This window comes from Corvus brachyrhynchos, unplaced genomic scaffold (assembly GCF_000691975.1).
Source record: "Corvus brachyrhynchos isolate BGI_N302 unplaced genomic scaffold, ASM69197v1 scaffold194, whole genome shotgun sequence".
NCBI classification, from domain to species: Eukaryota; Metazoa; Chordata; class Aves; order Passeriformes; family Corvidae; genus Corvus; species Corvus brachyrhynchos.
This window is the reverse complement of record NW_008237890.1, coordinates 1414650-1439734: the sequence shown is the minus strand read 5'-3', so window position 1 is coordinate 1439734 and position 25085 is coordinate 1414650. Positions and strand designations below refer to the sequence as shown.

The 25085-nt window shown below is 37.4% G+C and overlaps 1 protein-coding gene across 7 annotated transcripts in view; it reads right to left on the bottom strand.

The window, feature by feature from the left end:
- Positions 1-25085, bottom strand: part of KDM4C (lysine demethylase 4C) — a 280048-nt gene that overhangs the window by 103808 nt on the left and 151155 nt on the right. For 5 of the 7 annotated variants that reach the window (XM_017732833.1, XM_017732834.1, XM_017732835.1 and 2 more), the window contains exons 15-16: positions 18547-18602; positions 15297-15405 (exon numbers count right to left, since the gene is read on the bottom strand). In XM_017732833.1, the coding sequence (XP_017588322.1) occupies positions 15297-15405; positions 18547-18602 (165 nt within the window). Of the gene's footprint in view, positions 1-4281; positions 4319-15296; positions 15406-18546; positions 18603-25085 lie in introns of those variants that run through there. The other 2 variants (XM_017732837.1, XR_001861543.1) reach the window with 2 other exon arrangements.

Sequence of the window (25085 nt, the reverse complement as noted above, 5' to 3'; positions counted from 1 at the left end):
CCCCTGCAGCCGCGGGGGAACCATCGCACCTGCCCTGCTCACCGGGAGCCGCCAGCGCCCCTGCCGGCTGCGAGCGGAACTGCACCCGAGGGGAAAGGGCCCGACAGCCGAGAAGGCTGGCACTGGGTTTGTGATTGCTGTTACTGCCATAGTTATTGTTGTTTGTTTGCTTGTTATACACATATAGATATATAATAGTAAAGAACTGTTCTTCCTATTTTCCACATCTTTGCCTGAAAGCCCTGTGATTTCAAAATTATATTAACTCAGAGGGAAGGGGGTCGCATCTGCCATTCCAAGGGAGGCTTCTGCCTTCCTTAGCAGACACCTGTCTTTCAAACCAAGACAATGACACAGCATAACAGCTCCTAGGAGGATGAGGACCACCAACTGAACTTACCGTCTGAACTGATATGGTGTCAACACCATTACTATGCATCCCTCTGCATTAACTGCTGCGCCATTCCCTGGTAACTTGCACTTCCCAGGCTGTTTTGTAGATGTATGGAGGTGGCCACAATTCATGTGGCAATGCCCAGACCTTGTCTCTCCTGAGAGCTGCCAGATCCATGTGGGTCTCTCTATGCTCTGGCATTTCCCTGCCTCAGAAAACCCTGCTGGGTACCAAGATCTGCTGCTCCACTGCGGACCTGGTCAGCTTTGGAGAAGCTTGCCTTGGCAACTGGTTTATCAAACACTGTAATAAGACTTTTTAACAAAACCCACAAACTACCGCTTTGGTTATTTAGAGTTGTTCTCTCTTCAAGTTTACTGCTTAAGATGTGCCATTTAGCAGATATTTGAAAAGTTTGAAGCTTTCTTTTTAGATTAGAAGAAATTTCATTGCAAATTAAGTACAGAAGCCAGATAATTCACCAAAAGCTCTAAGTGCTGCATTCCCAACCTTCCCTAAGTTACAAGCTGTGATCTGCTGTGGAGAATTATATTTCACCCTCCTAATTATTTTAGCATAAAGATCTACCAAGGAATTGCAATACATATAGAAATATTCTGTGCTTTATAACCTTGCCACAAAATAAACAAATCCTACTGTCTACACATATACTAAAAGAGGAAAAGACTGTATAATGCTACTCTGACTTTAAAAATATTAACTTATTTTTATATTCACACAGGCGGTCAGTCTAGAAAATACTTTGATTTATATAGTTTATTCTTCAATCCCCTTATTCTTAAAATTTCACTGAATTAGGCTGTTTTGATCACCATTGTGAATTCCTTCTTCATAGTTAAATATGTGGATCTGTAAAACTGTTTGGTCTATTTAGCAACATCACCTCTTTTTGCTTTTGAGGGATCTCAGGATTATGCAATGAAGTATTCTGACTTTCCAATCAAATCTTAAGGAAAGCAGGAAAATTTTAAATCTAAGAGAAGTTTTATCTAAGAAATCTAAATAATACCAAGAAGTTCCTATGAAACAGAAATCAGTGACATAGAAACACAATAAAAAACAATTCTCGAATGTGACACCTACTGAAAACTGTCATTTTGATAATTTCTAAATGAAAGACATGAACCTTCTAATCACAAAAAATAAAATAAACCAAAATTAAGCTAAATGTTTCAATTTTTTTAAAAGCCTGAAAAGAAGTGAGGTTGAGTTTTAATTTAAACTAAGTATTTCTGTTTCCTTTTAAAATAATCCCCTATTTCCATGAAGCACTACATTTTTGCATAACATAAAACTCTATATACAGCTCTAAAGAAAATCCCAGGCTTTTAAGAAATGTTTCCATTTTCAGTTAAAACACTAATCAAAAAAAACATTAGGTGAGATGTTGGTAAGCTCTCAAACATGTCTAAAAGTACATTATGGGCATTCCTTACTCCTTAAAGTCATTCCTACAGAATACCTGCACAAGTTTAATTTCTTTTGACCCCAAGTACTTCCTTGACCAAGGGTCGGCACTGTCACCTAAGCTCAGCTCCATAAACCTGTGCATAGTGAAAATTTTCACAATGAACCTGTTAGCACAGAAGACAGTTTTTATAGGACCAGCTTATTCAGGCAAGAATTAGGGTCACCTCCTATCCTAAACACTTTCCACTCTCAGGGAAAGCATATACTATCAAAATTTGTTGCCCAGATTGAGTTGATAAAAACAAGAGGGGAGAAGAGGGGAGAGGGGAGAGGAAGGGAGGGGAGGGAGAAGGGGGAAGTTGAGGGAAGGGAAGGGGAAGGCGAAGGCGAAGGGGAAGGGGAAGGGTTACTACAACAACATACTCAGAATTTTCACCCCTCAGAGGATAGATAAAGTAGTATGTGGATATCCTTCATTTCAGAACTGTTTGAGAGGCTCTTGATTGGTAGAGAACTACATCAAAGATCTACATGCAAACAAAAGGTAATACAAGAACTCAGCCTAGTTTTAATATAAAATCATCTTACTGATATGGAAGGGACTTTCCAATACCTTTGAGCCACCTGGAACATAATGGTTACCATATTTACACAAAATTCATCACCAGCCCATGAAAACTTCAAAGCAATGGCTATGTAATATACCATAGAGGGTTATCGTTATGCAACAGCAAAATGACAAAATGCAGAGCAAAAGAAGTGGGTGATTACTTCAATGGTTTTTCAGTTGACAGTCATCAACATTTAGGCAACTATATGATGCATAATAAAATCTTTAGGACCCAAAAAGTGTGGTTTATATACCTAGATTAAGTTAAGTGGGTGATCACATGCACTAGGTAAAGAAAAATGTTATTGACAGATTAAAAAACAAAGAAGGCTTTTATGGTGTCATCAGTACACAGTGCTCCCTAAGTCTGAATTTCAAACAGCTAGACAAATACAGCAAGCCAAGAAGATCCCCTATGACATCCCCATTTTACCACTTCTACTACTGTTCTCATAGTGACAGTGGAAAATCGAATGTACTGCACAGAGATGTTATTCATTAACATGTATTTAGTTCTATTAACAAAACTAAGTAATACTTGAAAATGTTATGATGATAATTTAAGAATAAAAACATTTCTGGTACAGCTACTTTATTCTCAGATTTTGCTGTATTGAAGAAAGCAAAAAATTTAGAAACTAAATCATTCAAAAATTATGGCTCTGGCCACCCCAAATAAACTACATGGACTGTACTCATGCCTCTCAGTGTACTTCTGTTATGCATCTTTCTTTTGCTTAGATATAGTGTTCACTTGCACTTTGAAGTTTTCTCTTGTCTCTCAAACAATAATCACTGAGGTCAAAAATATTTAGCCTTTGGCTGCTTTGCTTACAAAGTGCTCTACAGTTCAAGTTTCTATATTGAGTGATAGATCAATCCCTGCCTTCTGATCTAAAACAAGAAGAAAATCAGTTTGCAACATCAACCCTCCTTTCATATGGATCAGACACATTGGAAGTCTACCAAGTCTCATCCATAATCCCATCCCACTGACTGCTCACTAACTATTTTATCACACTCAGGTTGACAAGGACTTTGATCTTAATTTTCCTCTTTTAAAGTAATCTGATAGCAAGGGATAAACATCCAGTATATCTTCCTTATGTCTATGTTGCCTACTTGCTCTTGTAATCTCTATGCTTTCATTTCGTCCCACTTATTTTGAAAATCATGATGAAAAAGGGCTGAATCACATATATCTGGCAATACTGGAACAAATGTTTGTAATTTACAAGAAGCTGTCTAGGACAGCAAAAAGCTCTGAATTATACAAATATTTGGTAAGCAAGTACTCCTCTGATGCCTGCTTGTATGCTAGTCACAACTACTGTGCTGTATAAACAAGGAAATCACCCAAACAGACTGAAAGACAGCACCCAAATAACTAAACTGCAGTTTCCTGTATTAAGAAAGATATAACTTCAAGAAAGACATTGAGGAGCTGGAGCAAGTCCAGAACAAAGCTGGTGAAGTATCCAGAGAGTAAGTCCAATGAGGAGCGGCTGAGGGAGCTGAGGTTGTTCAGCCTGGAGAAAAAGAGGCTCAGGGGGGACCTTATCACTTTCTACAACTCCCTGAAAGAAGACTGTAGCCAAGTGAGGGTCAGCCTCTTCTCCCACATAATTAGCAACAGCACAAGATAATACAGCCTCAAGCTGCTCCAGGGGAGGTTCAGGTTGAACAACAGAATTAATTTTTTCATGGTAATGGTTGTTAAACATTGGAACGTACAGCCCAGTGAGGTTACAATACCTGGAGGTGTTTAAGGAAAGACTGGATGCAGCACTCAGTGCCATGGTCTGGTTGACAAGATAGTGTTTGGTGAAGGGTTGGACTCAATGATCTCAGACGTCTTTTCCAACCTAAATAATTCTGTGACTCTGTAAGGGATGGCAGACACATTCAGCAAACCTTCATCTCCTAAGTTTTCCACTAACTTAACAAACCACACCCAGTAGAGAGCTGCAAATTCTCAATTTCTATTTAAAAGCTATCCAATTTCTACTTGCTATAATGAGATAATTTTTACCATGACTAGTTAAAGAACTAGATGGGATTATTGCAAACAGAAAATTCCTAAGGGAAAAAGACACATGACAGTTATCTCAAAGGCAGCTTTCATAATGACCACAGATTTTTTCAGATAGATGGGGTGTGTTGAAACTATGACAAACTGGAAAGTGCACAGGCATTATTAACAGTTCTGAATATGCTACATCTACACTGCAAACTGTGTTATAACAGTGAAAATACCCAGCCAGCAGGTATCAGTTATAAAAATCAACCACCTCACACAAGGATAGAAATACTCTTCCATGATGGTCAAAAAACAAAAGGCTCACAACCAAAAGGACATCTGCAATATAAGTCAAGCCTTCTTAGTCAGAAATCTGGAATTTCTCCAAAATCATCTAAGTGCTGCCCTACTGCGAGACTGTAATTCCTCTATCATCAAGGAATTAATTTTTAATATTGTAGAAGAAAACCAACAAGCTATAGACCAGACGGTTAGCTGAATATCAGATAGTATCAGGTAACATGAATTTTTCTGCTGTGTGTTCCACTCTCTTTCTCCAGCCATCATTTCTATGGAGAACATGTTGCTTTAACATTGAAAGATAACATAGATGGCTACCTTCCTGTTAAGGGGATGACCAACATGAGACACCATATTAAAGACTAAAGCTCCTGTATATTATCTCTTCCTCAGGATAAGAGATTCTTTAAAACAAAGTTTGTGTCTGGAATGGCTTCTTTATTTACAGTCAAGTTGATGTGAACTTGCTCAAGAACATAATGTCCTACTATTGCTCTGATGTGCAAAAAAGCAGAGGAATATCTAATTTTTCAAATCCAGGATATTTTCTACATTCTCTGCTTGTGTTCCTATGCCCTTGTATCTGCCCAGTTTCATCAAGTTAAATTTTCTGAACTAATGAACTTAACATATTAATTACTCATTTTATGAGCTCCATGACAATCTATATATGATTTTATTACAGAACCTATGGACACAGCCCCTTCTCTGCTGAAAAAAGCAGAGAGTAACACTGACTCTACACCAAGAGAATTTTCTGTCATAATGTCACTCTGTAAATTCTCCAGGCTGCTGGAGAAATTGGAAGATGATGGAGGCTGCAGTGCCATCCTTACAATGCTGACATTGCTTTAAGACTTATATTTGTCAGACTTGGACAGTGTAGTCTCTCAGCTTGCCAAGTGCCCTGCTGCGATAAGGTGCAAGGAATAAGTAAGCTGCTTAAGTTCAGAGCTGACAAGACAGATGCAACGCTTGCTGGTAATGAAAACAACACACAGCCATTCCTGAAGACCACACGGTTAAACATGCTGGATGTGCCTAGCAAATGATCTCACACGTACAGAGAAAATATGCCACTGCTCCAGAAACAAAATGCTGTTCTCTGTCATTTGAAGCACTTAACACACTCATCTCTAGTGCAAGCTGTGGTGGCTGTCTAAGAAACCATACTTTCTTCTGGTAACAGTGGGATCCCAAACAAAACAGCAGCATGAAATAAACTGAATGTTATAAAAGCTACAGTGTAAAAAAAGGCAGGATGAATCACTAGTCTCTAAAAGAATGTGCTATTTTTCCACTAATAAAACTTCATCTAAAGCTGATACCTTATCCTTTTTCTTGGAAACTGCATATATAGAAAGCTCCCAGAGAGCTACTTCAGCTTATGGAAAAAAAGCTAAAGAAAGGTAGCAGCTCAGCCATCATTTTTTCTCTTTAAAATGAACATTAACTTGAGTTACTTTAAATCCCTGGAATTTGATGTGCAAATCAACTTACTACTTTCTTCAGCAGCTCCTTACAAATATTATTTCAAATAGCAGTCAGCTTCCTCAAGGAAAACCAGTATCTCTTCATGTAGACAGGCTCTCAAACATATAACCTGAACTGGACCTTTTTCCTTTCAGGGAACAGGTCTCACAGTAATGTTCCAAGGATCACCACACAAGTGCCTTGTGGCAGAGAACTTAAAGTGAGGAAAACAACAGGAAAAAATTAGTTTGAAGTACTAAAAATCCAAATTTAACCACTGAAAGCTAAAAATTCACACTGAACTGGGTTTTGTACTATTTCCAATTAGGTACAAGCAATTAATTAATCAATTACTCATCATTCTGTCCTCAAAACACATCAAATCTATGAAATGGCATGTAACATAAGTAACAATCAGAAGGAGCTAGAAGTGACTGTGCGGATGGAAAGCTATGATCTAACCACAAACACTGAAACTTGGTGGGACAAATCATGTGACTGGAACACTCCAATTGATAGCTACAGACTGTTCAGAAGGGACAGGCAAGGAAGGAGGGGCAGGCAATTTGCCCTCTATGGACTGATTGCACAAACCTGTCTTTGAAAAACAGCAATGAACAGGTCAAGAGCTTGTGATCGAAAATCAGAGGCCAAACCAACAAAGGAAACCTCACGGTTTGTGTTTATTACATTCCAGCCGACTGACGGCAAGATGTAAGCAGTCCAGGAGACTCTTGGAGAGCATCAAGGATAATTTCTTAACCCAGGTGACAGAGAAGTGTTACTGCATCTGTTGCTTACTGACACAGATTAACTAAAAGGTGAGGTCAGGACCAGTGGCAGCCTGGGCTGAAGCGATCATGCCCCAGTGGAATTCATGATCTCAAGCATTATGGGCCAAAGAAAGGTTAAAGTCAGTACCCTGAATTTTAGGAGCCTAAGCTTTAGTTGTTTAAGGAATTACTACATGGGACCCTCTGGAAAACTGCACTCAGGGAAAAAGGAGCAGAATAGAACTGTCAGATCTTTAAGGACATTTTTCTTAGAGCCCAAGAGCTCTCAAGTTCCACCAGTGAGCATTCAGGCAACGAAGGCAGGAGACCAGCATGGCTCAGCAAATACCCTGGCCAAAGTGAAACACAAGACGGAAAAGCACAGGACATATTATCAGGGACAGGTATCCTGGGAAGAAAAGAGAAGTGCTATCTGGTGTAGAGACAGGATTGGGAAAGCTAAGGTATAACTGGAGCTGAATTTGGCACGGGATACAAAGAATAGTAACAATGGCTTCTACAGGCATGTTGGTCAGATACGGAAGATTAAAGAAAGTGTGAAGTACTCGATAATTTTGTTTGCCTTGGTGTTCATCAGTAATCACTCTTCCCATATCTCTGAAGTCCCTGAACCTCAAGACAGGAACTGGGGAATTGCAGTCATTCCAAGTGTAAGAGCAGATCAGGTTCAAGACCACCTGGGGAACCTGAACATACACAAGTCCATGTGACCCAGTGAGATGCATCCCAGTGTCCTGATGAAATTGGCTGCTGTAGTTGCTAAGACATTCTTCATCACATCTGAAAAGTCATGGCAGTCAGATAAAGTGCCCACTGACTGCAGGAAAGGGAATATTGCACCGTTTTTAAAATGTGTATTTATAACAGAAATTTTTTTTCCATAATCTTGCATCACCTTTGTGTCCAGGTAAGGTATTTTTAACTGGAGCATCACTGCAATTATTACCAGTTGGATTTATGACACCATAAAATTGTATTATAAAATCTTCCAGAAATTTACCTTTTTATTTTATGTAAGGCTAAAGCAGTTTTGAATAAATTTTGCTGTGCTACTGACTATATAAACATTATACACATTTAAAAAAACCCCAACAGTTTCCGAGACACATCAGTGTCACCTCATTACAGTTTTATTCCTTGGCAGTCCCTGCTATTTCATGCCCTCCAGAATCCCTGAACAGTTTGAGTTGGAAGGGATCTTTAAAGACCAAGTTTCAGCCCCACTGCCACTAGACCAGGTTGCTCAAAACCCCATACAACCTGACCTTGAACACTTCCAATGATGAGGCATCCACAAGTTCTGTGGGCAGCCTGCTCCAGCATTATACCAATTCCATTGTAAGAAAAAAGGTCTTCCCTGTATCCCATCTAAATCTACCTTCCTTCAGCATAAAACACTTGCTGGTTGTTCCATCACTGCAGGTCCTAGTAAAAAAAAAATCTTTCCCTGTCTTTCTTAGAAGTTCCTTTTAAGTACTAAAAGGCCTCAGTAAGTTTTCATCAGAGCTTTCTCTTCTCCAGGATGAAAAGCTTCAGCCTTCTCAGCCTGTCTTCATAGCAGAGGTGCTCCAGCCCCCACTTTAACAGGTTATTTTTTCTTGTGCTGGGAACCCCAGAGCTGGATGGTAACTCCAGCTGGGAGTACTCTCACAAAAGTGGAATAGAGGGGCAAAATCCCCTCTCTTGACCTGCTGGCCATGCTGCTTTTCATGCAGCCTAGGATGCACTTGGCTTGCTGGCTTTTTGGGTTGTAAGTGCACATTGATGGCCTGTGTACAGTTTTTCATTCCCTGTACTCCCAAGTCATTCTCTGCAGGGCTGCTCTCAACCTATTCATACATCAGCCTGTAATTGATATTTGAGATTGTCCCTAGCCCGACAGAGATGTGATACAAAATAATGGAAGAATTTTTCAGTTTTAAATTTACATTTAAAAATATGATATGCATTCAATCACTATACAAACAAAAAACATGCACATAACTTGTGCATGTAATGATCAGAGATAAATTTACCTGGATTATGGTGTCTGCAAATTCTTTTCTTACAGATACAAATCTGGTGCCAGTTTTCTTTCTCCCAGATTTCTAAATTCTGCATACACTGGACACATTTAATCCTTGACAGTTACTACACTTACATCTGCAGACATGTTTATGTCTCTTTCTGCTCATGTCTTCAGACACTATTTATAGTTATGCATTTCTAACATTTGCCATATCTTTCATAAGACCTGATAGTACTGTACCACTGCAAGATACAAATTTGACAGTTTGCAATAGGATCTGCACATTGTAGCAAATTATTCTGACAGTAAGTACTATACAGCCAGCAAACTATATTCTTTTAATATACTTACTAAAAATCTTATGAACACTGTGACTAAATCATATACAGTAAATTCTATTTTGTACATTATGGCAATGAGTCACTATGTTTTTAATAAATTTTATATTGCAGTTAGCAACTATTGCATTACTTTTAGTTTAACATTTTTAAAATCAAGCATACTACTAAAAGCTATTTCATTAACAGTTTAAAAACAATTTGCAAATATCTTAAAGTCTGGCTCAAGATTTCTGTCTATTTTGGTCCCACTGCCTGTGAATGTGCGCAATGATCTAGTTAATGTGTGATTGCATGTATGGCATAATGATTCTACTCAATGGTCCTTCCAGCAATATTTTTGGAAACACTGAAAGTAATCAATACTTCTTTGTATTACCAGAAACAGATAGCAACAGTGGCATACATCACTGCAAGTGCTTCTTTACTTTTTCACAAACACAGCTGCAATAGTTCTACTACCTCACTGTAGTTTAACAAATTAATTACATTACAAATTAGAACAGAGAAGATGAGCAGTGTCCTCAAATGTCTTTAATCCTTTTTAATCATTAAAACAGAATGACAGGCAGGAGAATATGTGCCCATTCTTTTAAAAGCTCATACAAATTTTTGCTTTTATTCCATTCTTCAGCGCCATACCACTGAGAAACCTCTGTATTTTTAGAATTGATGTACCTTTCAATACTATAATCTTTGGCTTTCAAGCCACTATTATTTGCCTTCAGGTGCAAATTTTAAAGTGTACAACCTTCTAAAAAGCCTTTATGGCTTCAGCCAGATACTGAAAGGCTTGTAGATCAGTCATCATCACACTGTAGATTTCTTTTCAAAATAATGTTCTTCACTCAGAGTACACTTGTGGTTATACTCGGTTCACTTGTCAAATACAAATCTGAGGTCATCAAAAGCTTGAGGGCAACTTCAGCTATTCCAAAACTCATTTTCTACCTCTATTTTGTTGGAGAAATAGTATTTCAAATATAAAAATAATAGGAAACTCTAAAGATAGAGAAACAAAAGCATTGTATGTGCATGTTTCAGTACAGCATTGCAGTGACTGCCTATAACGACAAAGTCAATCCAATACCCAAGCATTTGAAAACATAAAAAATACCAAAAGGAGATAATGTATTTCACTATCAAGTTGATATATACTCTATTATAAACACGATTTTAGAGTTGGCATCTCAAAATACATAGGTCTAGGAACAGATGCTAATGATTCTATTTAAATATTTCTGTTGTAACAGATGAAACATTTAAACACTCTTATTTACAAGGTTTACATTCATTAAAAGTCATGTTCCTGGCAAGGGTGAATGACACTAGGCTCAATATTCCTGTTGGCTTGAATTCCTTGGCCATATACTAGCAAAGGCTTTTATTTAATTCTAGTTTTAAGTCCTATGTTTTATTAAAACAGAAAAACAGACAAGAGAGAACTTTCTTTCAAAGGCTGATTTGATATTTGAGAGGTCAGTCTGAATTTTTCATCTCCAGAGACTTTTTCATGCAGCTATAATTCATATTTATAATTAGAGCTGAGTAATTAACACTTTTGAAAACAGAGACTATCTAGGTACTTGGGGAAAAGCTTTTCCCTTCCCAAAGCAAAATTGAGTTTTATCATTGACTTTGACACACAAAGAAATCCAGTTTGTTTTCTCTGACCCAAGGCCCCGTATGCATAAATAGTCAAGGAAAATGGAATTTTAAAAGCATAAGCACACACCAAGCTTCTCTTGGACACTTAAAGACAAATGGAACAAGGCAAAAATAAAATAAATAAAGCTAAACTCAGCTAGAAATCTAAGCTTTGTCTGCTTTGGGTAAACTGTTAGATACTGTTTAACAGCATTGGGATGGAAGCTGACACCACACTCATTCACAGCATGAATTCTTCTACAAATGACATACTTTTTCCAACTGGTCATCAGCTAAAACTCTGCATTTACATTTAGACAAATTTTGTGGGGTGCCCCTGCATCCCATCACTTCTCAGCAACATTGCCTCTCTTTTATCTGCTCCTAACATTTTCACTGTGATTAAAAGCACTTAAGTGAGCATTTGTGTATTTCCTATTTTCACAGTAGCTCATGTCTGCTGTTAAATGTGGAGACCACTGGAACAGAAAGCAGCTGAACTATGTGTCCACAAAACAGCTAGCATACTGTAGTTTATGCAAAATATTGGTTTATAATGTGTGATATGGTAAGGTACATCCCTTCGGCCATTTCATTTTAGAACCTGTACTTAAATGTCCATATTCAATTTCTTTCTTTCCTAGCTCGGTAATTACAAATTATCATTTCATGTGGCTATTTGAACTCAAGGTGTCTGATGGATGTGACCACCATAAAAAGAAGAAAGAAGCCTGACCCTCTGACAAAAGGAGACCAGGACAATCTCATTTCTGCATTCACATATATTTGAGGAAAAAAAAAAAAGAAGAGAAAAGGTATATTCACAGATATAACATAGAGAAACTACAGGCTACAGCATCTCTGTGGCATGGTCTCCACACTGAGGTTGCCTAGGAGGCCTTTTGTATTCACATGAGAAGTCAGCTAAAGTCCAACAATATCATGGGTTTACACCCCTAAAATAGAAGTGATTTCACCAGAGTGTACCACATTCTTTGTTTCCCCTATGGAAACCACAGCAGCCAAATCTTCTATTTATTTTATCCACTTGCATTAAGGAAGAATTTTCCAAAGTTTTGATTTTTAATGAAAATTTCAATGTCATGTAAGTTCTAACAATGATGGTACATGACACATAACCTACTGAAAATGCTAGAGAAATATGAAAACATGTTGGCAAGATATAACAACCCCATGATTTGCAAACATGAAACAGTTGAATAAAATAATTTTAAGCTACGAACTACTATTAGTATGATACAAATACTGAGTTTTACTCTGGAAGGAATGAGTATATCTTGAATATTTAATAACAGAAAGACAGGAAACACACTGATTTCAACCCAAAATTTCTAGTGAATTGAAACTATATAACAGCAAGCACTACACCAACTAGCAAAGCAATAAAAAAAACAGCCTACCAACATGTTCATGTTTGCACAGATGTTTCTTAATTTGTAAAAAAATAAAACATTGGCTTTTTATTTCCTTTCGTGTTTCTTCGTAGATGCTACATTGAAGAAAATGTCAGCTCCTCCTCTACAGGTCTCTGAAAACAGTAGATATTCTGCTTATTTGGGTTTCTTACTATTTCAGGGGGAGGAAGAGGGAGGACAGGGATGGAAAATGTTTAAAAAAACTAGAAACATTTGTTCCTACAGTGTAGTATCTAATTTTGGTATGGCTGCATGACAGAACATAATCTATTCCTTTATAGTTTTTTCCATTGTATTTTCCTCATTTTAAAAAAATCAACAAAACACATTTTAAATTTTGTAAAGGAAAGGTGGCTTAGTAGGGCAGGACTGTGGTGCCTTCTTCCCTCACAGAAAGGCTGTCTTCTACCTGCAGCATTACTACATTTATGAGTGTTATAAAGTACCCTGCCTCTCATTTTTATTGTATTCAGCTGAGTTCCTTCTTCACAACACAGATTCCACACAAATATACAAACTCTTCTTCTTTAAAAAACAGTGTTAAGGAAGGCAAATATTCTATTTCTAAACATTCACATATTTGCAGGACACCATAGGCTTACATACAGTATTATACAATCTGTAGTGGTTCAATGTCATGTTAAATTGAAGAAGGGATCAAGAACTGAAAAAGCACTAAGGACTAAAAGCAATACCACTGAAGGAAAAAACAGAACAAAATCTAAAATCTAAAAATCCCTCAACTATTCATAACTGATTAATATAATTGCTTCATTGTCAGCAGAAATAACCTAGGATTGTAAATCATGTAATTTCAGAAACGCTGGCTCCACACCTTCATAATTGATAACTTAGAATTAATTCAAGCCTTCTCCAAAAGGCTCCTGTTAGTCTTAGAGTGTTTTAAGTCATGGACAGTCCAGAGAATACATTTCAACATCTGATTAATTAATTAATTAATTATTTAACTAACTAATCTAAATCCAGTTGGTAGCTGGTCATCAGTGGTGGTCCTCAAGAATCAGGGCCACTTTTCTTTAATATCTTTATCAATGATCTGGCCAAGGGGACCAAGTGCATCCTCAGTCAGTTTGCAGATTACACCAAGATGGGTGGGAGTGCTGATCTCCTGGAGGGCAGGAAGGCTCTGCAGAGGGATCTGGACAGGCTGGATCAATGGGCCAACGCCAGTGGGGTTCAACAAGGCTGAGTACTGAGTCCTGTCCATGCCCTGCCCAGGTGGCCAAGAAGGTCAATGGCATCCTGGCCTGTATCAGCAAGAGTGTGACCAGAAGGATCAGGCCAAGGATTGTTCCCCTGTCCTCAGCACTGGTGAGGCCACACCTTGAAACCTGTGCTCCAAGAAGGACACTGAGGTGCTGAAGCATGTCCAGAGAAGGGCAGTGAAGCTGGTGAGGGGTCTGGAGCACAAATCCTGTGAGGAGTGGTTGAGGGAGCTGGAGCTGTTTAGGCTGCAGAAAAGAAGGCTCAGAGGGAACCTTATCACTCTCTACAACTGCCTGAAATGAAGGCATGGTAGCCTCTTCTGCCAAGCAAAAAGCAGTAGGACAAGACATAATGGTCTCAAACTGTCCCAGAGGAGGTTGGGTTTGATAGCAGGAGAAACTTCTTCACTGAAAGGGTGGTTAAGCATTGGAACAGCCTCCCCAGGGAAGTTGGATGGTGTCATCATCCCTTGGAAGTGTTCAGAAAATGAGAAAATATGGCACATTGAGATAAGGTATGCCCAGTGGGCTTGGTGTTATTCAGTCAAAGGTTGGACTTGATGATCTTAGAGGTAATTTCCAACAATGTTTCCATGATTTCTGTGTTTTCAATCCTTGAATTAACAATTTCCAAGTCACCTTACATTTTTATGTTACATATACACTCTTTAGATATGTCTTTCAAAATTATTTTAAAAAGGACACATGAAAACCAATTGTTTCTAAAATTCTGAACAATAATTCAAAACAGATTACCACCTGAAGGACAGGCTATCAATTTTAAACCACTCCAAGCTGCGTTTCCACATTTAGACATACAGCCACAAAAGGCAAAAATAATGAATGGAATAAAATGAAATTAAATATAAATAGAATGAAAATATTAATAGTGTGAAATGAGTGAGTACAAGTTCAGGTAGACCAAGAACCACATTGCAAACAGTGTGGAGTGATCCAAAAAACTTAACTTTCTCTGAAACTTTGAATGGGCCACTCATGACTTTCTTTGTATTTGACAACATCACAGTCATGCACACACTGACAGATTAAGTAATTATCATATAACATGGCAAAAAAATGCATTTTGCACTTGTGCATATCCTCTTCTTGAGTACATCAGTGTTCTTGAATGACCCTGTTTAATGTGTGATTTGTTTTATGCATATTTTTCAGTACCCTAATGGCAGAAGTACCACGTAACAAACATATCATACATCCTTTTACCTTCATAAATAGTTGAGCTAAAAATCAATAATAAAAAGACCTCACAAACATGTACTGAGTAGTATTCCCAATCTATTTGGGTTTCATCACCAATACAGCTCCAAAAATGAAACTTTCACAGTTGACACTGGTCAAGTTTGTTATTCTTCTTTTGGGGAAGAACATGTTTGAATTACATTTAACAGAATACCAAACACTGTTACTACTATAACTGCCATTATGTTTCAAAACGTCCATCTTTGTAAAACCCTGGTAATTTAATTCTTACCTTAAACATAACTTAACTGCTCTTTACCTGGCAATAACCATCACAATTCAGATTTTTAATACATTTCAAATATTGGAATACCTTAATAGCAATGCATATATGGAGCATATATTAATATACTACTCACCAATTTTAATCTTTGCAAAGGTATTCTGCTAGTGTCTATCGGAGTACGCTCTGTGACATTACCAAATCTGACTTCTGGGATGGCAATTGCACACATTATATGTGCCCACCTGTGAAAAGTGGCAAGTCAAAAATACCACCAAAAAAACCCATAGAAACACAAGTGCTTAAGTTGTTGCTTGCTGTGTGTTTGGCTTTTGCTTTTGATTTGGATTGGTTTTCTTCAAGGTACCCATCTGTACTTACTTGCTTATTAGGCTTTCTTAAGCTTCTTTAAAACATTTTAACAAACCTTGTAACACTACCACTTTCTGTAAATAAAATTTCAGACTGAGGTTTTATTGCAACAATTTTAAGTATGTTTTACTTTTTAAGTAAGAAGTTTTTGTAGGTGTGCTATTCAGGTACATATGTAAACATCACACTATTCGGTTCTTGTGTAATTTATCATCTACAGCATCTATTACTCGTTATTAACATTACTCAAACCTGAGAAACTAGTCTTAATGCAACATACATAATTATGATCAATCATGTATCTATCAAAATGCAAAATGAAATGCAAATGCTACCAAGACCTTCTGTCTACAGATAAAATGGCATACAAGCAGCAAAGTGATCAAGCCACCAGTGCAATGCCCAACATGAACTGGATCTCCTTTAGCAGAAAAAGCACCTGCAAGTGCCTAGGACCAGTGTTACATTTAAGACTTCAGTGCAACTTCAAGACGTTTGTCAGATGATACTACATGCTTCCTATATCCACCAGAAAGCACTCCAAATCCTGTTTTGATAAATGAATCTCAAAAAAAGAAAAGCTAAAAGAAACTTTTAAAAGTCTGAAATTAATGCTAAAATTGTGTACTTCCTGAAGTAAAAGAGAAGCTAATGACACTTTTATTAACAAAGAGCAGCCTTCTGAGGCTACTTCTAAAATCTTTCTGGGGTAGACAAGTAGTAAATCTTAAAAGGAAAACATTTCCATTCTTTGACTCATATTTGCCTTGTTCCCTGTCATTTCCCTGTACATTTGTTTTCATTACCCCATTTGCTCTACTTCTGTAAGCTCTGAATGCTTGCCTCCATCCACTTTCTGTACATTTCAAAAAGACACACATTACGTGTGTCTTAGCAGATTAACAGGAATGTGGGCTGAAGCTGAAGGAGATGGAGGGTGATGCAGCAAACAGAAACAATTTCTCTTTCCTGCACTAGAACAGCAATATTTCAGTAAGTCATCTTTAACAAAAACATCTGCAGAAGTATAATACAACACACAGGGACCAAACAAATTGCTGTCATGTGACTTTGAAGTTGTATTGGTCAAAGTGTGAAGTAAGAGCTGTACATAAAGATGACATATCAATTAGCAAGTTATACAGTGCAGGCCAAATAAAAACTGATAATGCTTGCAGATCCATCCTTTTATTATGGTGACAGTTTGTTCATGTTTTAACTTACAGAAAAGAGTCCTGTTTTGAGACTTTAAAAAAACTTTTTCTAACAGCCTTTTCTTTTCATTGTGACGTGCTCACATGCTAAACCACATTGTCTTACCATCTAAGCTTTATGAGACAGAAATGCTATAAATAAAATGCCTCTTCAGTCAATCTTCAACTAAACATTTATACCCTGACATCTCTCAACCTAACAGACTCAAAACAATTGCTGTGCTCTGCTGAAAAGAAGGAATCTCAGCTTTCCTATATGGCAAACTGCTTACTGCATGAACACATACCAGTTTGATCCATTAGCTTTTAAACGCATTTCATGCTCTTCCTGTATCTCTAATCAGTGTGCACATAGTAAAGAAGGAGCAAAGGGAATGCACATGTTAGATTTTACAGATGTTGGAGAAAAAAGATACACGTGTAACATACTTTTCTGAAAACTCAAAATTTCCAAATGGTAGCTTATGCTGAAACATAGATTAAAATGCCACAATGTGTAACAATAAGGTTCATGTTATGAAAATATGAAAAACAGAGCCAAACTGCTTTTACAGAAATCCCATTTCATAAATCTGTAACCCACAGAGTAATAGAATGTAAACCCAAAAACTTTACATACAATTATACAAGCAAAGTGACTTTATGCAAACCTCTGTAGATTTTTCTACTAATATATCTTATGAGACGTTTGAAAAAAATTTAAATTGATGTACAAAAAATGATATACATAGTTTTAAAGATGCAACATGTAAGCTACCGACAGCAAATATCAAAAGGGCATGATAAATTCTACTGAGATAATATTTTTGTCATTCTCTTTTTATTTAGCAAGTAAAGCAACTAGCAAATCTAAGGGTATTTAAAACAGAACTAAAAATCAGATGAGAATTTTCATGTACTGGGAAAAATCTCCATTAAAATGTCTACCACAATAATGTTTTCTGAAGGTAAGATATGGCCTGAGTTAAACAAAAAACTTTCTCCTTACTGGATGATTTACAAGGGTCATGAAATCAGCTGCAAATCACTGATAAATAAATTCTTTCCTGGTTAGTGAAAAAGAATGTTGCATCTAGATCATGTCTTACCACTGCATTCCAAAGCATGAAAGAAAGAGATCTACATGATATTGCTAAGCTACTAAGATAAGCTAATTAATTATGAAATAATTCAAAATGCATAAAGACTATTCTGCTATTGGGCTTGAAAAAATATCAAGCTCCAACATTTTCCACTTTAGCTCTTAGGGTTACTTGCTATAGTGTTCTGTCACCCAGATACAGAGAAAAATCCTGATGCTGTTAATAGCATGTCAGCAACAACAGTATTTTTGACAGTATGTGATAGAAGTGCATTTGAAAAAAGCCCCCAAACTTCAGAATTGAAAATAATTTCAATATGATTAAAATTAATTTGTTGAAAATACTGGGTTTAGAAGTTCAAAGGTATTATATTGTAATTTTCAGGAGCAAAGAAGAACACACTTTGCTGTTTGATAAGACCTGACCATGCAAACAATGATAAATGAGCTCTCATTTACTTTCTTTGCACAAAGGCCAGCAGATTAAAATTTGAAACAAGCAAGTGTGTGCAAATACTAAAACAAATGTATGTTTTAGTATCTAACTATTTAATAAAATGCCAGTGCTACATTTCAATAGAAGTAATTTTAATTCTGCAACGATTCAGCTTAAAGGGACACTGTCAAGTAATTAGGTTCACAAATGCTTTGCACATAGGAATGGACTCAGAATAAAGTCTAAAATAAGCACATACAGTCCTGAAGAATATATTACTTACTTTTTGTCAGTAGTTTGCTTTAATGCACCACCTCTCAAATTGCAGAGACAACATTCCTAAAAATAAAAATAAAGTAGAAAAAAGTGAGCTTTAATGATGGTTTACAAATCAGTTTTATTCATCTGATCTTGAGGATAAGCAAACTGCTAATGCAATTAATTACTGGGTTACAAGCTGCCACTTGAAAGCATAGCATTTCCTTGCAGGGGAGAAAAGGATACAGTAACAAAAAGAGAAACAACTCATACCACCTAAAGAAAAAGGATATTTGACTATTACTTACAAAGTGACAGAATCACTTTGAAATGTAATAAAAAAATCCCAAACAAAATCAACACCAAAAAAACCAACCAAAAAAAATTCCCAACACTTTTAATCAGTACTGCCATAGAAAGGCTGGAAACTGCCATACATTTTACAAAGATAAAACGAAATACTATGGCATATAATTAGTTTAATAGAAGTTACTGAGAAACTGACCCATAAGCTATTGATCCAGCTCAAATTATTGTTTTTCTTTTTCCTGCAGTATACCTTCACTGCTTTGATCTTCAGTACTACTCCTCTCTTTCAGGGCACTCAGCAAGGTGTTCAGTGGTTCCCAGATAATATGCCAAAAAACACGACTTCTCCTACCTCTACTTAAAACTGAGCTTTTGAACAGATACAGTCTTTTATTCTTTCCAACCCTTCACTCCTTCAGTGTCCTCCATTTCTGAATCTATTCTTTCCCTTTTTTCTTTTTTTTCCTCTTGTCCCTTGAGAGGAGCTGATGAGAAATTGTTTCCAACATTAGCTATTTTTCCTCCCGCCTGTTTTTTCCTCTAAAAGAACCAAATGCACAAAATAGAGACAAGATATTCTGTGACTGTACACCTATACAAGACCACGTCTTTTGAACCCCCATATTTAAGTTGCCCTTGCAGGACAAACAAACAAACCAAACAAAAACAGAAATAAAGAGAAACCCCAAGAACTTTATGTTATACTCCAGTCCAATCTTATCTTAAAAACTTCAATGATGAAGACTACAAACATCTGCAGAAATTCAACTGAATGCAGTATTACATTTCCTATGAAAAACACCTTTCCTAACCATCAAAAAAATGCTTTCTTGTGACACTTGGATTTTCTTTGCTATTTAAGCACAAAAATTTTGCCTTACCAACCAAAACCATGGGGAACAGAACATCCTCTTATGGAGCACCCTTTTAAATACTTAATACTATTGTAGAATTTTAAAGAAGAGAATTGAGGTTCGTTATTCTATCCACAACAACCTTAGGATGCGACCCAATACTTTCCAGATCACATTTCCCTTTCTAAAAGTAAACACTGACTATTAAATCAGGGAACCTGATTTAAAGGCTCAGAACTATACAGCTTCCAGTAAAGTACCAGTACATTCACAGAAAATTTTATCCTAATTGGCATCCAGTTCTGAAAGGCAAGCACTTACATGTAAAAAACACATCACGAAACTGTACGCAGATCCTTAACATTACCTGGAATTTTGAAAACTACATTAGCACAACCACAGAGTTACCTTACAGTACCGCATCATCCTCAACCTGATTCACCTTAGAATCTTGCTTACAAACCAGCAGAGGGAAAACATGTTTCTTCAGCTCTTTCTTTGGCTGATTTTATCACCCTCAATGTTACCTATTGTTACCAGTGTTATCTATCTTTATAAACACAGCTTGGTCACTGTCATAGTGAGATACTAAGAGACTGGGTCCAATATGTTGATTTTATATGTGACAACTGGGGATGCAAGATAAAAACAGTAAAAATGGATGGGCATATATCTCCATGACTACATGAGAGTAACAAAATAAATGACCCAAGCAGCATAGAAAATTGTACCTAAAATGGAACAGCCACTCTGGAAGAGGCAAATACCACAATCTCCTAAAAAAGGAGCCATGCAGGACTTCCTGTGAATCTGATCTCAAAATCATTTGCAGTTGTCACGGTAACACAAAATGTTACTGTATTCCAGATGTCTCGGTGCCCAAAATTTGTTACTGTCTCTTTAAAACCCTGCAGCCAGAAAATGGAAATGGCAGAGAGGGCATTGCCAAGGTCTCATTTAAAGTCGGAGCAAGGAGGCAGGGAGCTCTCTCTGCTGGCAGCCTTTGCTGAAGGCAGAGGCTCCTCTTCTGAGGAGGTTGCTTCCCAGGGTTGGTTTAGGTTTGTTGGATTTTTTTTTCCCAGGCTTAAAACAGTAGTAGCCACTCGGAAAATCAGCATTTTACAATAAAAACTGTATCAGAGTGATCTCTGTAAACCTGTCCCACGGGCCAGGTCACCCCGCATCTGACAGACTGGGTCTTCCCTGCTTCCAACACTTGTGCAGTGTGGTGGACATCAGCACCAACACCAGCAGAGCCCAGTGGTCAGAAGGAGGAAGCAGCAGGTGGCAGCGCTGACCCCACACATGCCAGCACTCATCTGCCACTAGAGTGGCTCCATGAGGTTCTGCTTTCCCAGGAAAGTTCTTTCTGTCCACCGATGCCTTAGGTTTTAACTTTTATATTTTTCAAATCCTGTACTGCCTAGTGCATAACTCTGAAGTTTCTTGTGGCCTGTTAGCTGCTGTTCTCTCATGCTGGTTAGACATAACAAACCTCTCTAGGTTTCCACCTCAAGGACACCAGGCCTCAAAATGTGTAAATTAAAAGCCTCTAAAATGGGGGAAAAACTTGGGTAATCACATCATGAACTGAGGTTATAATTGGAGAATTAACCCTGATATGCAAATGAACCAAACTTATAGAAGTGTGAAGAACCCGTGACCCAGCATACATCTTGGGTATAGCCTTTTGACTGCCCAGGCCATACCTTTGAAGGCCCTTCAAATAAATACCTACCTTTATTCTCTTATTCTTGTCTAGTCTCTGTTTTAGGTAGCCAACCTCAAGGCATCACCACCACCTTTCCCTTTGTCTCCTGGACAGCGTAGTCGACTGTCATGGGGTAGAGAGCTGATGCCATTTTCCCTCTGTCTTTCAAGCCACGTGAGCACTCGTGGTGGGCACCATCTTGGAAATGCTATTTCCACCACTTTGGGTCTCCCTTTGTTTCCCAGGGGTTCATGAGCGATTTTCTATCTAGTGATTATTTACTGGGTGGTTTTTTTGCTTGTTGCTCTTTTGCTTGTTAGTAAACTGTTACTTTTTCACTTGTATCGACTCACATTCTTCCTTATGGGTGGAAAGAGATTGGTTGAAACTAAGAGGAGGTAACTCATTTTAAGCGTCTACCTCTTTAAGGGCTGTCTTAAACCAAGACAGCAGTTCTGCAAAGCATGAACCTTTACAATTTAGACACGGAATAACAACAGCAGACTGGGGAAAAGAGCATGAGTCTGACTCATCAGAAATCTTTGCAGGGAAAAAGCTTCATTCTCCACTTTCAAATGTAAAAGTTCAGGGGATCCTTCATAAATTCTTTTTAATCTGACCCACTTTCTTTACAACGGCCACAAAAATACTTCAGCTGACTGACTCTCTGCTTTGGAAAATAAAGAGTGAGTTTGCTCCTATTTTATGAGCTTTGACATTCTTAGGGCACCTTACTTCGAAATTTGCTATTTGAAAAATTATGACATTTTCCTGCTTCTAATGGGTGTGTTTCACTTTTAAGGAAAATTTTCATTAGATCATCTGCTGTGTAATTTACTAATGCAACCAGACTGAGAATCCAAGGCCCTAAGGAAATTTTACAAATAAATTAAGCTAAAATAGCACAGGAAGAGACAGAAGTCATAATCTTTACATACTAACTACAGAGCTTTGACACTAGGTTAAAAAATAGAAAAAAAAATTATAAAATGAGGGTAAATTAAAGCAGCTGCGACAAAAGAGAAGGTGGCTCTAAATATCCTCATTACATGCTATAAAAAGATAACCCTTATGCAGGACCTACAGGAATCAAATATTGTCTCCTCTGAAAAGAAACATAAACATATCTTTGGTGAACAGAGATGGTGGGTACTTGTTCACTGTCTACTGGACCCAAGCTATAACAAATTAGATCCTGAAGAACTAGAAAATTTTACCAGTGTTCATAACAAACCTGTGTGGGTAGGAACACAGGTTTAAAGCCCATTAAAACTATTTTGCTGATCATGTCTGCATTGCAATATATGCATGTCCAATATGCAGGCAACATGGCTATTAGTTTAACTTCTGTTTCAACATACTACAACTAATGAAAACTTATAGGACCTGACATTTACAAAGACTAATATTCCTAAAATGTCTATGTGCCATGGATGGCAGTAAAATCACATGGACACTAGTTATTACCCAGGTTATTATCCATGAAGGACATAGGCCTGTTGAACTAGTCCAGCGCTCCAAAAGCACCTCTCCTACAAAGACAGGCTGAGAGAGTTGTTCAGCCTGGAGAAAAGTAGAGAAGGCTTTGGGGAGACCTTACTGTGGCCTTTCAATACTTAAAGCAGGCTTATAAAAAAATGGGGAAAAACATTTTAGAAGGAGAAATGGTTTTAAATATACATGAGACATAAGGAAAAATTTTTTGACAGTAAGACTGGTGAAACACTGGATCAGATTGCCCTGAGAGGTGCTGGATGCCCCGTCCCTCAAAACATTCAAGGTAAGGTCATACAGGGCTCTGAGCAAACTGATCTGTTTGAGAATGTCCCTGCTCATGGCAGGGAATTTGGACTAGATGACCTTTAAAGGTCCCTTCCAACACAAACTCTTCTATGATACTGTGATGCTGTGTTCTCACAGAGAAAGAGAGTGTCTGTGTATCCCTGTGTGCCTGCTGTCAGCCTACACACAAAAATAAGAATATATTTCATTACCAAGCATCACCTTAGAAGGTATCCAGTCTCTGATTCATTATTCCTTTGCAAATCCTTTAAACAAGTAATTTTGTCATTTGTATGTGCATTAAATAATAATTTCATAAGCATATTATTTTATATATATCTAAATTAAATCTTAGACCATTTTAAATTGCTCATCTCCTTAAAAAATCTCCATAACATTCTAGAATTACAAGAGAGTTTTCTCTCTTCCGGTATCTGTATGAAGTAAGACATCTCCATATAATTCGCAAGCTTTATACACTAACGTTCACTTAATCTTTCAGCTTTTTTGTGGAGATTATGCATTTTATTTCATAACAATATATGTCATATTCACTGTTTCTGGACTAAATGTTTCCCCTTGCTTTCAAGGAAACCAACAACCCTAATCTCACTTCTCTACTTCAATCACTTCAAGAAACTGCAGGAAAAACCTCACGTTAGTGTGAATTAACCATGCTTCCTTTGGTACATACATCCAAAAGATGGATCACCTTTTTTGGAAGGGTATGTCGCTACTCAGGCATAGCTGCTTATTAATTATAGTTGCATGGATAAATATTACACAAAACCCAAGCCTGTTCACACTCATTTATATTTTAAAATGAATACATTTGCTTATCTTTGAGTATTTTTTTAGTGTCTGCCAAAACTCAAAGTCATATTCACAGTAACACTTATAACAAGCAGTTTTCACGCTTCCCTGTTTCCATACTTACTTCATCAGCAATAGCATTCCCTGGGAGACAGGAAGATGTCTGACACAGCAAGGCAGTAGAATTCAGCCAAGCCATGGCACAGGGATATATATTAAGTCATCTAACAGTTATTTTTGTTGAAAACTATGACCATGCATGACACAATCCCCTTTCTTTTTAAACTGCTATTTCTCCTTTACTAAGGTCCTGTCAATTACAATAGCATCTCAAAAGAATTACATTTATCCAGATAAATAAAAAAGAAAGTTAAGCTTATATCAGTGGATGAAGACAGAGTAAAATAAAATATATCTTACTCTTAATGAATTGTGCCTGACACATTTTCAAAAATTTCATTGCAAAATGTAGTTTCCATAAGCAACCTAATAATCTCTTCCAGCTCTTTGGCACCCATGCCATTAGGGAGCTTTTCATTACAACTAACATGAAGATTCCCTTCTTAAGCCTGTTCCTTTTTACTTTATGCATGATAAACATAAAAAAACCCAGATTATCGCATTCTTTTTTTGACATTTTCCATATGTAGACTCTTAGTCAGTTAAACAACCACAACTTTTACACCTAACTGACTTCATCTGTGGCCACATTCTCCCCTCTGAACTGCGATGACAACAGATCTTCACTGATGTCAGGCAAAGCATGTTTAGTTTTTATCCCACATCTGGGGAGATGTGATTACACTGCCATGAGTAGTGTAGCACATGGACAATAATCTTCAGGACCTCTTCTACAGCAATGGCTGACATGACTGCTCCGCCTGGAATCCTTTGTCTGTATCCTAGCTTCAGTATCTTGCACTTTTCTCTAATTACCTCTTGTCTTCCAGGTTACCTCAGTAATTTATCAAGATCTTGTTCAGTTCTAATTGCCCTTATTTCACCCACCTCACTAAAAAAAAGCGAAAAGCTTGTCTTCAGCTAACATTTCCTACAACAATTTCTGCGCAAGGTATAACTCTGCAGGCTGTGGCT